General features: G+C 49.6%; 1 protein-coding gene across 4 annotated transcripts in view; it reads left to right on the top strand.

The window, feature by feature from the left end:
• IGF1R (insulin like growth factor 1 receptor) overlaps positions 1-14,425 on the top strand; it is a 310,074-nt gene that overhangs the window by 283,942 nt on the left and 11,707 nt on the right. For all 4 annotated transcript variants that reach the window (XR_016392019.1, XM_089906878.1, XM_089906879.1 and 1 more), the window contains 3 exons: positions 231-390; positions 3,242-3,371; positions 9,633-9,767. Coding sequence is in view for 3 of the 4 variants with exons in the window: in XM_089906878.1 (XP_089763004.1) it covers positions 231-390; positions 3,242-3,371; positions 9,633-9,767 (425 nt within the window). In the remaining variant the exon portion in view is untranslated. The remainder of the gene's footprint in view (positions 1-230; positions 391-3,241; positions 3,372-9,632; positions 9,768-14,425) is intronic.

The following is a 14,425-nucleotide window of genomic DNA, read 5'->3' as shown; positions in this document are numbered from 1 at the left end:
CGAAGATGCTGGTCCTCCCAAGTTGTACTAATAGGTGCTTCTCTCTGCAGCTTTGTGATGTGGTCAGAGGGCAAGTGCCATGGCCTCCTTCTGAGCCACTCCTGGTTTCTTACCAGAATGACCTGTGGTGCTCAGATTGAACAAAGGTGGATTTGCAAACCGTGAAAGAACACGGGGAGGGAAAAATTCCTAAATTCTCACGTGGATTTTTTTTTTTTAATCTCCAACAGAATAATCCAGTCCTAGCACCTCCCAGCCTAAGCAAAATGATCCAGATGGCTGGAGAGATTGCAGATGGCATGGCATACCTCAACGCCAATAAGTTTGTCCACAGAGACCTCGCTGCCCGGAACTGCATGGTGGCCGAAGATTTCACAGTCAAAATCGGAGGTGTGTCCTTAGCTTTCCAGATCTGAGCAAGAACTAAACTCGCACATGTTTTAGGGACCAAGTGGGCATTAGCCTGCCTGTGGAGAGGTTTTCCAATGCGTCCCGTGACTGCAGACTCTTTACTCTCTGGAATAATGTGATTGTGTCCAGTCAATAGTCACAAACCTAGCCAGCCTGGCTCTAATCCTGATAGTGCATGGGCGCAGTGGTCCAGGCAGTGGCCAAGGGTGAGCTGAGGCCATGGTCCGTGAGGTTGCCTCTACTGGCACTTGAGGCATTTCTTGGCAGAACAGTTCTAAGCATTGTTTCCAAAAATGGTTGAGACAGTGTCCTCAGGTGATTTTGACTTGTGCCTAAAAGTTGCCCTCCATACTACCAGTATGTCTTCCAGTTTTCCAGCTTACAAGGAACATTGTCTGCCTCACAACAACCGGGGGTCCATGGCGTTTTCTAAGAGGTGAGGTCCCCGATGGTGAAGCCCGTGCACAGAGCAGAAGTGGTTACAGGATGAGGGAAGACCGCTGCTTTCTGGGGTTCACACCCGAGCTGGTCAACCTCGGAGCTCTTGATCTTTGTTGCAAGCCTTACTTATTAGCTAACTAAACTCCTCCTTAGACCCCTTGTTGCCACCACCCACTGTAACACCAAAAAAGGGGGGTGGTTACTGGTTAGGAATTTACTTTGGACTTTAGGTTTGGTTTTTACTTTGGTCCTTGAATCTGCCTGATAAAACACATAAAACATCAGGGCTGCATGGGAACCACCTGCTCTTCCCACTGTGAGATGATGATGTTTCAGGAAAATGCTGAATATTTATCCTGAGAAGCTACAGGAAGACTTTACATCCAAAAACTATTTAAACCTCTTTGTCTAGCTCTTGAACTGTCTGTTCTGGAAGTGCTCGCCTTCCTTTAGCAGTGTTTTTGGGGTTTTTTTAACAATGAATTTGAATGAATATTTTGGCCCTTTGGTGAGCAATGAGTATCCCCTCTAGAATGGTTTCCCAAGTGGGGATAGGCATCTTTATCTTTCATTTGTAGGAGCTAGAGGTAATGGATGGAGCCATATCGTATAGCAAATATCCTTGGCCATCAGTTATTCCGTGTGTCCTTGGATTGGCCCTTTGAGGCATCCACACATTTGACACCCCTGAAAGTCTGAGGCTGTCTTGCCCTGGGGCTCTCAGGGAAGAGCCCCCATGGCTACTGCCTGGGCTTCCTCTGTGTACCCTGCTCCCTCCCCTTCCCTTCTCAGCGAGGACCCAGATTGCTCCCACAGAGATGCCAACCAGCTCCCCTTCCCCAGCTGCAGAGCCAGGCAGGCACTAACTAAACTAAATCCCGGTTCTGCCACTAACAGACGTGAGGCTTGCGGCAAGTGTCTTTAAGTTCTGTGAGCCCCAATTTCTTGACCTCTGAAATGGGGATGATGCTGTAAGAGAGTCGTGAGATGCTGGGAAAGACTCGGTGCAGGAAAGCACCAGGCGCATACGTGCTGGGTGTGGGGCAGGTCCTCGGAAATGGAAACGTTAGTGTCTGTGGCCTAACTCAGTTCCTTCTCCTTTACTTCCCTGCTCGCCCTCACTGCGGGAGAGCCCTTTTTGTGCCACTTGCCATTGGAAGTCCAAATCAGCAAGGACTCTATTTGCTATTTAACCATGTGGCATATTTATAGTGATGTTTTCTTTGTACTGTGTTTTTTCTTCCTGAAATTTGAAATTTTTCTTTTGGGTTAAGGAGGAAATAATCTGTGCTTTTTTTCTGGGATTTCTGTCTTTCCTTGTTGTGCAAGGAAAAGCAGATCCTCTATTTGCACATCACTGGATAATTCAGAGATAAGACTTTAGCACTTCGTTTTTATTCTTCGCTAGGATTCAAAAATGTTTTTCTAATGCCCAGTGTCCCATGGATTACAAATATGACAAGCAGTTTTACCAGAGGCAATTCGATGGCCGTTAGCATAGTACAAGGAAATTATGTTGATTAACGTCCAAGGAACTTTGTTCTCTGTGTTTGCTTTGTAGCCTTACCTCTTTGTGGCAGAGTTAGAGACATAAGTGAACATTTTAAAAAGGAGAGCAGCCCCTTCTCCTGGGAAGGAGGACGGAAGAGTCCCTGTAAGAAAAGCTTACATGATTGAGTGGAAAATCAAAATCTGACAAAGAAGCAATAATTTAGGATTATAAAGCAAGCCTGCCATCAAACATAATTATGTGACATCTTCTAGAGACATGGGAAATGGAAGACATTTTCAAAAATGAGTGGGAGTATTATGTTGAAAAACATTATTGAGTAATAGCTTCAGGGGCCTAGTAAATACCATCTCTTAGGCATCTTACTGTGTACTTTTTTCATCGTGAATTGGTCCTCTCAATATTTTCCCCCTTATTAGATGGTGAAACTACTTTCTTTTCTCTGATAATGAGGCAGTGTTACTAAGTAAATAAAAGTCAACATGCTCCTGGCTATTTGATCATGTTTTTAAACCACATACAAATGACCTTTGCTCTACTCAGTACATATTTTCCTGATAAACTATGGGTCCTGATAATTTGTAAGATGCCTCTCATTTTAAATGCAATGAGGGAGCTACCTTCTTAAAAGAATCACATTGTAAATATATTTAAAGGCAGAGATTTCTGGGCATTTGCTTGTCATGTGACTCACCGGTCCTCCCCTACGGTTTCTGCCTCATCAGGTGGCAGCATGGATATCGGCCTACCTAAAGCCAGTTTCCCCTTGGACTTGGCTGTGGGCACAGGACCCTCCTCTGAGACGTCACTGTGCCCCTTTGCTTCTCCCCGGACATTACTCACATGGGGTAACTCTCGTGCCTTCTCTCCTCCTCACAGATTTTGGGATGACGAGAGACATCTATGAGACCGACTATTACCGGAAGGGAGGGAAGGGGCTGCTGCCCGTGCGCTGGATGTCCCCCGAGTCCCTCAAGGATGGAGTCTTCACCACGCACTCTGACGTCTGGTACGAGACACCTTTCCCGTAATGCCAGCCCCCGGCCCCCACGAGTCCTTTCTTTTCCTCCTGTTTTCTGTTCATTGTTACCCGTTTCCGGCTTTGACTAAGTGTGATGGGGGCCACCCCCTCATCACTGACGTGTTCCTGTTGTCAGTGGGCACTTGTGGGATCTAAAGAATTTGTGGGACCAACATTTCTTTCAATGCTTAGCTGCTCACCGAGTGGTTGGGAGGCCTGGAGACACACCACCAGGGGCTAGGGTATGGGGACAAGCCAGAAAGTTTTACCTCTTTCTGCTTCTTCCCCACCTGCCTTCTCTCATTTTCTTTCGCAATAAATAGATGCGACGTGTGTGTGCGCACGCGTGTGCGCACGTGTGTGTTTGGGGGAGTGGTTGCTTCACCTAATTAAAACTTCAGATGGCAGATGCTGCTTATTTTAGACCCAAAGCTTATGAGTCTTGATGTGTTTTCCTGTTGGTTCCATCTGCTGTCTGTCCTCTTCCAATGGGCACCTATCGTTGCTGACCCAGGGATGGTGTGGAAAGCAAAATGTCTCCCTTAGTCATGGACGTATCTTGGGGTAGAAGGTGCATCAGCTGCGGATGCAGAGGCCTTTTGATAGTATTGTTTACTGAGGCTCCTCAGCAACATTGTGGAGAGGTGGTCAGTTTCTGAAATACGATTGAGGTTCTTGGCAGGCGAAGGCCCTGGCACGTCTACCTTCTAGAACGTCAGCTAGTTTCTTGGCTGTCCTCTCAGGAGATCCCGTTGCTGGTGGGTTACAGAAATGGTAGTTGTTTACTCCAGCTGTAGGGATGAGCACATAGAGGAGCTATTTAAGTAGTGACCGACATCATTTTTTTTTTTAACCTCGTGAACCTTGGGATCAAGGGCCTTGGATCCTATTTTGAAGACAGGTGCAAATTGGAAATAGCATTTGAATATGACCCAGCAAAGCATGATTTCTTCTCGAGCTCAAGTGTGAGACCTGTTTTGCAATCAGCCTATTCAAGATGGTTCCCTCTTCACAGTCAAATCAAAGTGTTCAACACCATTTTTAGGTATCGAGATGATGGGGAGAGGACAGGCCTGGGCCCACACCCGCATCTGTTTATTCTAGGATCCATGCTTCCAACAACTTTGAGGTCAGCTTACAGTGCAGTAAAATAGAAAACCACGAGAGCCAGGGAAAACAGAGGCAGGGCAGGAAGATAAAACTAGAGTTGTTAATATCTCACAGGCTAAGTTTACCAAATTCTGGTTAGCAGCAATTGCAACAAGCAGCAGTAAAGGGTGTTCATTGCCATTTTTCTCCCATTTGATGACATAGACATTATGAACCAGTAAGAAAAAATATATATAAACAAGAGTAGGGATTTCATATTCATTCCATTCCATGTTCAGACTTTGACAGTGCTTTAGTTTTTTTTTTTTTTAACATAGCCTTTGAGGATAACACTGGTAAGGTGGGTAGGCTAGGACAATGGAGAATATGGAAGGCTTCTTAGCTCCCCAGGATCTAAAGTGCTCCCTCTTGAAGGAATGAAAATCATTTTTGAGTGTATTCAATGGTACAAAACAGTCATCCCTAAATAGTTAAAGTCTAGAAAGAAATACAAAGAATTGTATTTGACTTTGCAGAAGATACCCTAGACTTTTAGGATCAGAAGATATTCTGAGGTCGGGACCCGTCCCCACACCCCATCTACAGCGTCTTTGACAGCTGGTTTTTGAGCTTCTGCTCACATATTTCCAGGGACTGCTAATTCCTCTCTCATAAAGACAGACAGCCCTAATCCTTAAGACATCCTTGGGTTTTGCAGGTCTTTCTCATGCTATGCTTAAGTCGGCCTCTTGCTGACACCCCGTTGGCCCTTCTCTGTAGCACAGTTGCACAACCTGCTCTGTTTTTGATAAGACAGGCCTTGGAGTCACAAGGAAGTGGTCTCTTTTCTCTAGGTGGAACATCTTTAGGTTTTCCTGCTATCCTTGGAGACATTATTCCCAGGCCCTTGGGCACTGTCCTGGTACCTCCTATAGCTCTCTTGTAGCACTGTGTCCCTGCAAATGGTTCCTTTGGGTTAGAAGACACAGGTGTGCCCTCCAGGCACGGAGGGAACCAGGCGCAGGACTGGGGAGGGGGAAATCCATGGCTTGAAGGTGTGTTTCCTTCCTGGGCAACTGAATCACCCTACAACAGTCTTCATTTCTTGACTTACTGAGAAGCTTTCCAAAGGCTGGTTGCTCCCTCCTAGAGTTATTTGGTTCTTCAGTGGCGAATTCACATCAGCTGGTAATGTGGATATCTCTGTAGGTTTCGATTTGCTGGTGGGTGGGACATTGACAGATCCCGTCCTTGTATGAGGAGGTATAATTATTGAATGCTGACTTTAACCAGCACTGGAATTGAAGTGAGTCTCACACCAGGTTGTCCCTTACTTGGGAAAACAGCCCCAGTGCTCGAAATTAGAAAAGACTTCACACAAAGGCATTTATCTAATGTTTAGAGATTAAATCCATAAAATTCAAAGCTTGGTTTTGTATGAGGCATTAAATGCCAGTGCCACATTGTAAATGACCTGCTCTGAAAAGCATGCAGGTGTTGCGTATTTCTTAGCGTCTCTGGCTGTGTGGCCTTGGTCAAACCATGGGGTATCTGTGGACTTCAGCTGCTCCATCTGTGAGGTAAGGTCTGTTTGGGGATGTCTGCAGAACCTCAGTAGATGTTTTTGTTTTGTTTTGTTTTGTTTTTTTGTGGTACGCGGGCCTCTCACTGTTGTGGCCTCTCCTGTTGTGGAGCACAGGCTCCAGATGTGCAGGCTCAGCGGCCATGGCTCACGGGCCTTAGCCGCTCCACAGCAAGTGTGGGATCTTCCTGGACCGGGGCACGAATCCGTGTCCCCTGCATTGGCAGGCGGACTCTCAACCAGTGCGCCACCAGGGAAGCCCCTCAGTAGATGTTTAAATGGCCCCTGTGACAACTGGTGATGACCGGGAGGCACGTTGGTATTGGGTAGAGATGCTTTAGCCTCCATACCTTGGGGCAGAAAAATGGTTGAACTCAGCTAGTCATGTCCTGTGAAGGACGCCCGGATGCCAGCACTAAGTGGCCCTCACAGACAGGTGACACTGACATCAAACCAGAGTCACTCCAGGGAAAGCCTTTGTGGAGAGCCAGCTCTGTCACCTTCTGTGTTCTTTCATGTGTGTGATCGTGAGGACCTGGCGTGGCCCAGGCACAGCGCTCAGTGTGTGTAAGAACCAGGGCACCTAGAGACATGGTCCTTGTCCCTGAGGGATGAAGTCTTGTCGAGAACAGGAAGCGACCCTGACAGGCTGGGATCACAGACCCCTTCCCCGAAGAGCGGGAGTCGTGGGGCACCCTGCAGTATGGACTGTCACCTTCCGAACAGTGAGGAAGTGGGCTCTTGGCAGTGGGAACACTGGGGGAAACCACGGTGGTGGGAAGCGCTTAGTGCGTGTAGAAGATGGTGGGACTTCCTCAAGGGAGTTAGGCTGAAGAGAGCTCAAGTGAGGCCTTGGCTGTTTTGTTAGGGGTTTGGGACTAATTCTGCAGGCTCCGTGAGGAGAGGCTTCTGAGCCGGAGAGTGACCTAGAGCCGTGTTTTAAGAAGTTCACGTTAGCTAGAGTGTGAAGCTCCTCTGAGTAAGACGTTGGTGCCAAAAAGGAGGCGTCCTTCAGGCCAGGCAAGGGGAACCATCTGCACTGAGGATGTGCTGGGGGGACGAAAGGAGGGGAGCAGACCTTTGGGCAGGTCTGAGCCTGCACGGGCAAGCTGTGGGGGTTATCTGAGGAGGTGTGGGAAGGATGACTTCAGGGTGCTATTGAATATAGTTCCCTGTGCTATACTGGAGGAGTTTGTTGTTGGCATGTTGACTCTTCTAAGCTGAAGGAGTTGCGAAGTGGAATTTGCAGGAAGGACTCTCTGACCTTGCCCTGAAGCAGGCTTATGACCCTTATATGCCCTGGAGGAAAGAAGCATCCTTATTTCCTAAGACACCAAGAGGAATCTGAACTAACAAGTCTTGCTGGGTTTCCCCAGTTCACTGTACCCTTTGCTCATATCCTTCTGTCCTGTCCCCCTTTTTCCATGACTTTGTGCTCTTCATCAAAACTAATATAAAAAATGCTTAGGTTTTACTACTTTGTTGGGTCTTCATTTCCTTATGAAGGCTCCTGTGTCGTGTAAAACTTATATTAAAAAAATCTGTACCCTTTCTCTTGTTAATCTGTCTTTTGATACAGAGCCCCAGCCGAGAACTGAGCAGGACAGAAGAAAAGGATTTTTTTTCCCCTCCTCTACAAAGGAAAGTGGCATTCTCTAAGAAAGTTAATATTTTTTTCCTCGACTGCCCCAAACCCGTTGGGAAACACTTTTTAATTTCTGAAGAATTTCTTTGATTCGCTTAGGAGAGAAGCTAAACGCATGAGCTTCTGACTTTATACTAGAGTTGTGGTTCTCGTTTCAGTGATGTTACACTAGCAGTGGTTCTCCACAGGGTTGATGGCATCTCCTAGGAGACATTTGGCAATATCAGGGTGGCGAGACAGAGTTGAGACACATTGAGGTCAAGGGTCCACAGTAACCCAGAGCTTGGAGTGGGGCAGTAGGTGCTGAGAGGTCAGCATGGGTGCCGTCCGGTGGGCGCTGGCCGCCTGACAGTAGCTGGCACAGCCGAGGAACGTGTGGGGCAGGAGGGGGACGTGGGGCTGGGAGAAACCGCATTTTCAGGTTATTTCTCAGGCCAGGCCTGCCGTCAGTTGGGTACCGCATTTCAGAGGAGGAGTTGGGAGCCGTGGCCTCTGAGGCAGAGACCTAGGTGACCGGGCCAATTCAGTCTGCGGAGATGCCCCAGCCCAGGTTGACGGGAGGAGCCCACTGCCCTCAGCTGGGCCTGCGAACACCGCATTTGGGCCTCCGGGCTTTCAACTTTCCTAGGTCTCTCGTGCAATACCAAGACTATTTCTTGGTCACTGAGTTTCAAAAGGATCTTGGGTGGGTCTGTCCTCTGAGGGCTAAGATTCTAAATATTTATGTCTGACGTCTGCTCTCAGCATCAATTTGTACAAAACCCTTTTGTTCATGGAAAGGAGCTGAAGCATCGAGTAAAACATTCTGATACAAAGTCCGTGGCCCTCCTGGCTCGGCTTGGCCAGGATCCGCAGAGCTCTGGGCGGGAAGCGCCGCCCCAGAATTTTCAGTGCGGCTTTGCCCACACCCCTGGCCTTTGGAAGGTCCAGGAAGCCCCTCGGGTTGGCCAAGCGGCAGGCTTTAATCTGCGGAAATGAACCGAATGGAAAGGCAAATAGACCGTGGAGAATTTGTGAAAGACGCTGATGTATGCTGGGAAGGCACCTTTATTTTGCAGATTACAGCACTGCCTTTTTTAACATCCTCAGTCTGAAATTTCTGTGTATGTGTATACCTATTTTAGTTTGTTTTCCAGTAGTAGGATCTTCTAACCTACAGGCAGAAGCGCATGCGAGGCGGAATCGCTCCCTGCTCCCCTTGCTGACTTGGTTCCTCGGCCACCCCCTTCCCCCCACCTTGGCTAAACTCTGGGCCTAAGGATTCTTCCTAGTGCGCGAGCCCCACCCCAGCCAGTGCCGCCCTTCTCTGTCCCCCACCTGTGAGGCTGAGCCCCTCATCTCCCCGGGCCCTCCTGGACCTGTAAGATCCCCACTGAGCTTTTCGACACCCCAAGGCCCAGGCCCCCACCCCACACCAGTGAAATCAGTCAGGGGCCCAGGCATCCTTAAGAGTTAAAAACTCAACCAGGGGTTCCTGCATAGAAAACCACTTAGGTAGAAGTTTCCAAAACGGGGAGCTTGTTGAACAGCTTGCTTGTCCCAGGCTGCATTTAGTCCCAGGGATTTGCACTAAATCACTGTCCCAGCCGGGCCTGGGGACCAGCATTCGATTATTGGTGGTATAAAAGCACATTAGGGAGACGCTGCCCTGCAGGGTCCTGGCTGGGGCTGGGCCCTGAACCCAGCTTGCCTGGGGCTCCCATTGGAGATCACGTGCTCGCTGGCTGTTCAAGGGCCCTGAACACTCCTTCCCCTCAGCTGGCAGAGCTGTGCCACCAGGGCTGCATCGACTCAACGACACGAGGATGGATGTTCCACACTTAGCCCAGGGCCTGGCTCGCTGCCCGACATGCGCTCAGTCGCCCAAAGGGAGAGGGCTCTGTGGCTCTGTCCACCCCTTTCCAAGCACCTCACGTTTCTTTTCTCCCTGCAGGTCCTTCGGGGTCGTCCTCTGGGAGATCGCCACGCTGGCCGAGCAGCCATACCAGGGCCTGTCCAATGAGCAAGTCCTTCGCTTTGTCATGGAGGGCGGCCTTCTGGACAAGCCGGACAACTGTCCTGACATGCTGTATGTATATGCTGGGTCCCTCTGGCCCCGGCGGGTGCTGGGATGACCAGAGCAGTTAAGAAGAGGGTTTATCCTAATGGAAAGAACCTGTCCCTTTGGGCAAGTGCCTTAATCCTTCCCCATCTTCCTTAACCCTGGGGTTCGGATTTGCAGTTTACATTGTGGTTTCTCAGGCCAAACGTCTTTGTGAAATACTTGACCAAAGCAATCCCTGCTGGTCTGCTCCAGGCAGAGTTTCTTTTAAAAATGCAGCAACATGACACTGGTTACTCTTAAGCCACAGTCCCAGGCTGCTCCCCAGCCATCAGCAGGGCTCCTCCAGGCCTGTGGGGGTGACCTCAGGCCTCCTTTTGCAGGCGGTTCCAGAATGCTGCCACCACCTGTGGTCCCCCCGTGTTTCTTCCTGTTAAGCGTTTACAAAAGTCATAAAAGGCCTGTGAGTGGCAGGCTCTCAGCAGCCTCCTCCAGCGGCTGTGCTGACCTAGCGGCGGTCAGGGGGCCTCCCGGCAGGCACAGCCCTGGCAGGTAGCTTTCTGTTCCTAAGATCTGTCAGATAATGGGAAACAGTCCGTGATGCCTCGTGGGCCCCCCTGCTCAGTGTTCTTAGGAGAAGCCCCTCTGTCAGTGGAGGTCAGAGCTGCTGAAAGTGTGAGGGTGTGCAGGTGTGCTGTGGTTGGGTCGTCAGGTGCAGACAGGTACAGAAAGCAGTGGACTTGCTTTCGACATGCACATTAAGGCAGGGCTCAAGATTCTTCTGGATCCCGATAGGTAGAAGGTAGGCTACCACTAATACTTCAAGACCAATGCAGGAATTTTCCAGAAGTGCTTTTCAGGACAGATTTGGCCTCACATTGGAAAGGGCCCCAGAGGAGCTGTTGGGCTGTCTCCGTGTCTGTGTGGAAGGCTCTACCCAGATCTGCCACCTACCCGTGCACCAGCCTTGAGTGAGCACTGACTTGGGCAAGGCCCCATCATGGTGGGGTGATTTACAGATGTGAGTCAGATGCCACGTCGAGTGGGTACCAGGGAAATTGGCCCCAACAGCCAAGAAAGCTCTGTTCATTTGGTCTCCCAAGGTTTCCATGGATCAGGAAATGGGAGTGCTGGCTCCTCTGCTCAGTCTGATGAGGTTGAGATCAAGATGTCAGCCCGAGCTGTGAACATCTGAGGCTCAGGAGGCTCCCTCTCCCAGGCCCCTGCAGGTTGTTGGCAGGAGTCAGCCCCATGTGGCTGTAGGACTGAGGTCCCAGGGTCTTGCTAGCTCTCAGCTCCCAGTCCTTGCTAGCTCTCAGCTCCCAGTCCTTGCCACACTTCCCCTCCATTGGCCTTCTCACAACAAAGCAGCTTTCTTTTTTATTTATTTATTTTTTTTTGCGGTACGCGGGCCTCTCACTGCTGTGGCCTCTCCCGTCGCGGAGCACAGGCTCTGGACGCGCAGGCCCAGCGGCCATGGCTCACGGGCCCAGCCGCTCCGCGGCATGTGGGATCTTCCCGGACCGGGGCATGAACCCGTGTCCCCTGCATCGGCAGGCGGACTCTCAACCGCTGCACCACCAGGGAAGCCCCCAAAGCAGCTTTCTTCTTCAGGGCCAGCAAGGGACTCTCTCTCTGCTGCTTTTTGACATTTTTTTTTTTTTTTTACCTGATTAAGTTACATCCACCCAGGATAATCTCCCTTCTGATTAACTTAGGGTCAATTATTAGAAACCTAAATGGAGGAGTGAAATCTCATCACATTCACAAGTCCCTCCCACTCAGGTGAGGGGATCATACAGGGCGTTTACACCAGGGGTGGGAATCTTGGGGACTGTCTTAGAATCTGACTGCCTTAGCCTGGGAAGCAGAAACCATTGTCCTGTCAATAAACCAAGGTTTTCGGGGTTTTTTTAAAGCATTTTTAGTGTAGTTTCCAAGACTGAATCCCTAAGCTCCAGGTAGAGGGCGGGGTGGGGAGTGGGGATGGAATTTGTTCTCCTGACTCTGACTGAGCTGCTTTTTCAGGGGTACGGCAGCTGGGTATCCTGCTCTTTAACTGCTGCCTCTGAGCATTTGCTCAGCCAAAGCCTGTTCTATCCCGGGGACAGCTTGCATGGAATTAGGAAAGAGGCCAGAGAATGCTGCAGGAAAGGGAACATCTTTGCCTCAGAGTGTGTGTGTATGTGTGAGTGTGAGAGTGTGTGTGAGAGTGTGTGAGTGTATGAGAGTGTGAGTCTGTGTGTGTGTGTGAGAGCATCTGTGAGAGTGTGTGTGTGTGTGTGTGAGAATGTGTATGTGTGTGAGTGCATGAGAGAGTGTGAGTCTGTGTGTGTGAGTGTGTGTGTGTGTATGAGGGTGTGTGTGAGTGTATGTGTGCGAGTGTGTGTGAGAGTGTGTGAGTGTATGAGAGTGTGAGTCTGTGTGTGTGTGAGAGCATCTGTGAGAGTGTGTGTGTGTGTGTGAGTGTGTGTGTGAGTGCATGAGAGAGTGTGAGTGTGTGTGTGTGAGAGTGTATGTGTCTGAGTGTGAGAGTGTGTCTGTGTGTGTGTGAGTGTGTGTGTATGAGGGTGTGTGAGTGTATGTGTGCGAGTGTGTGTGTGTCTGTGTGTGTGTATGAGAGTGTGAGTCTGTGTGTGTGTGAGAGCATCTGTGAGAGTGTGAGTGTGTGTGTGTGTATGAGGGTGTGTGTGAGTGTATGTGTGCGAGTGTGTGTGTGTCTGTGTGTGTGTATGAGAGTGTGAGTCTGTGTGTGTGTGTGAGAGCATCTGTGAGTGTGAGTGTGTGTGTGAGTGTGTGTGTGAGTGCATGAGAGAGTGTGAGTGTGTGTGTGTGAGAGTGTATGTGTCTGAGTGTGAGAGTGTGTCTGTGTGTGTGTGAGTGTGTGTGTATGAGGGTGTGTGAGTGTATGTGTGCGAGTGTGTGTGTGTCTGTGTGTGTGTATGAGAGTGTGAGTCTGTGTGTGTGTGAGAGCATCTGTGAGAGTGTGAGTGTGTGTGTGTGTATGAGGGTGTGTGTGAGTGTATGTGTGCGAGTGTGTGTGTGTCTGTGTGTGTGTATGAGAGTGTGAGTCTGTGTGTGTGTGTGAGAGCATCTGTGAGAGTGTGAGTGTGTGTGTGTGTATGAGGGTGTGTGTGAGTGTATGTGTGCGAGTGTGTGTGTGTCTGTGTGTGTGGGTGTATGAGAGTGTGAGTCTGTGTGAGAGTGTACATGTGCATGTGTGTCTGTGTGTGTGAGTGTATGAGAGTGTGAGTCTGTGTGTGTGTGTGAGAGCATCTGTGAGAGTGTGTGTGTGTGTGAGAATGTGTATGTGTGTGAGTGCATGAGAGAGTGTGAGTGTGTGTGTGTGTGAGTCTGTGTGTGAGAGTGTATGTGTCTGAGTGTGAGAGTGTGTCTGTGTGTGAGTGTGTGTGTATGAGGGTGTGTGTGAGTGTATGTGTGCAAGTGTGTGTGTGTCTGTGTGGGTGTATGAGAGTGTGAGTCTGTGTGAGAGTGTACGTGTGCATGTGTGTGTGTGTCTGTGAGTGTATGAGAGAGTGTGTGTGTGAGTGTGAGAGAGTGTGATTGTGTGTGTTGGGGGGGGTACCCACTGATCATCTGAGCATGGGCCCAGACTAGGAAACGTACATGTGTCCTGGACGTGGGGCACAGGATACACCCACACATGACAGGAAGCTCCACTCCTCAGAGGGCTGTGCATAAGGGGGCAGTGGGCGTCCTGGATCCCTCACCAACAGACTCCCTAGTACAGCCTCTTCAGACTTCAGGACCCAAAAATGGAAGAGATGCACATGGCCACTTAGTGCATTTTCTTGCCCCTGGTGGAAACTCTCCCTCTCTCCACCTGTGTCAGCTTTTTTTTATTGCAGTATAACATTATCCGAAACCTAACAGTTTAAGACAACAATAAGCATTTATTATCTCACAGAGTTTCTGGAGGTCAGGGATCCAGGAGCAGCTTAGCTGGCTGGCTCTGGCCGGGGGTCTCCTGAGGTCACAGTCTGGCTGGCAGCCAGGGCTGCAGTCATCTGAAGGCTTGACCAGGGCTGGGATCCACTTCCAAGATGCAGAACTCATGCCACCAGTTGCCACGTGAGGCCTCAGTTCCTCTGTGATGCTGCTTGAGTGTCGTCGTGACATGCAGCTGACTTCTTCTAGAGCAGGGCTCAGAAAACCTTTTCTCCAAAAGGACAGATAGTAAATATTTTCAGCTCTGTGGGCCCCTACGATCTCAACTGCAGCTACTCAACTCTGCTGTTGTACAAGAGCAGCCAGAGACATCACAGGAACAAGTGTGGCCGTGCTCCAAGAAAACTTTATTTCTGGATACTGAAATTTGAATTTCACATAGCTTTTATTTTGTCACAAAATATTATTCTTCTTTGATTTTTTTTAAACGATTTACAAATATAAAAGCCATCCTTAGCTCATAGGCCTTACAAAATTAGACAGCTGGCCAGATTTGGCCCGCGGGCCTAGAGCTTGACTTCCCTACCCCAGAGCAATTGCTCCCACAGCAGAGCAGAAGCCACAGTGTTCTTTGTGGCCTGGAAGTCACGCTCCACGGTGTCCACAACCTCATGTGGGCTACACGGGCAGCCTTATTTGATGTGAAAGGAGATTATGTGAGGCGTGGACACCAGGAAGTGAGGACCACTGGGGTGTCAGAGGCCAGCCACCACACC

Source organism: Delphinapterus leucas, chromosome 2 (assembly GCF_059928025.1).
Source record: "Delphinapterus leucas isolate spDelLeu-1000000601 "Yukka" chromosome 2, BTC_Dleu_Yukka2, whole genome shotgun sequence".
In the NCBI taxonomy this organism is placed as follows: Eukaryota; Metazoa; Chordata; class Mammalia; order Artiodactyla; family Monodontidae; genus Delphinapterus; species Delphinapterus leucas.
The sequence above is the reverse complement of the archived record's forward strand: the minus strand, read 5'-3'. Positions and strand labels throughout refer to the sequence as shown.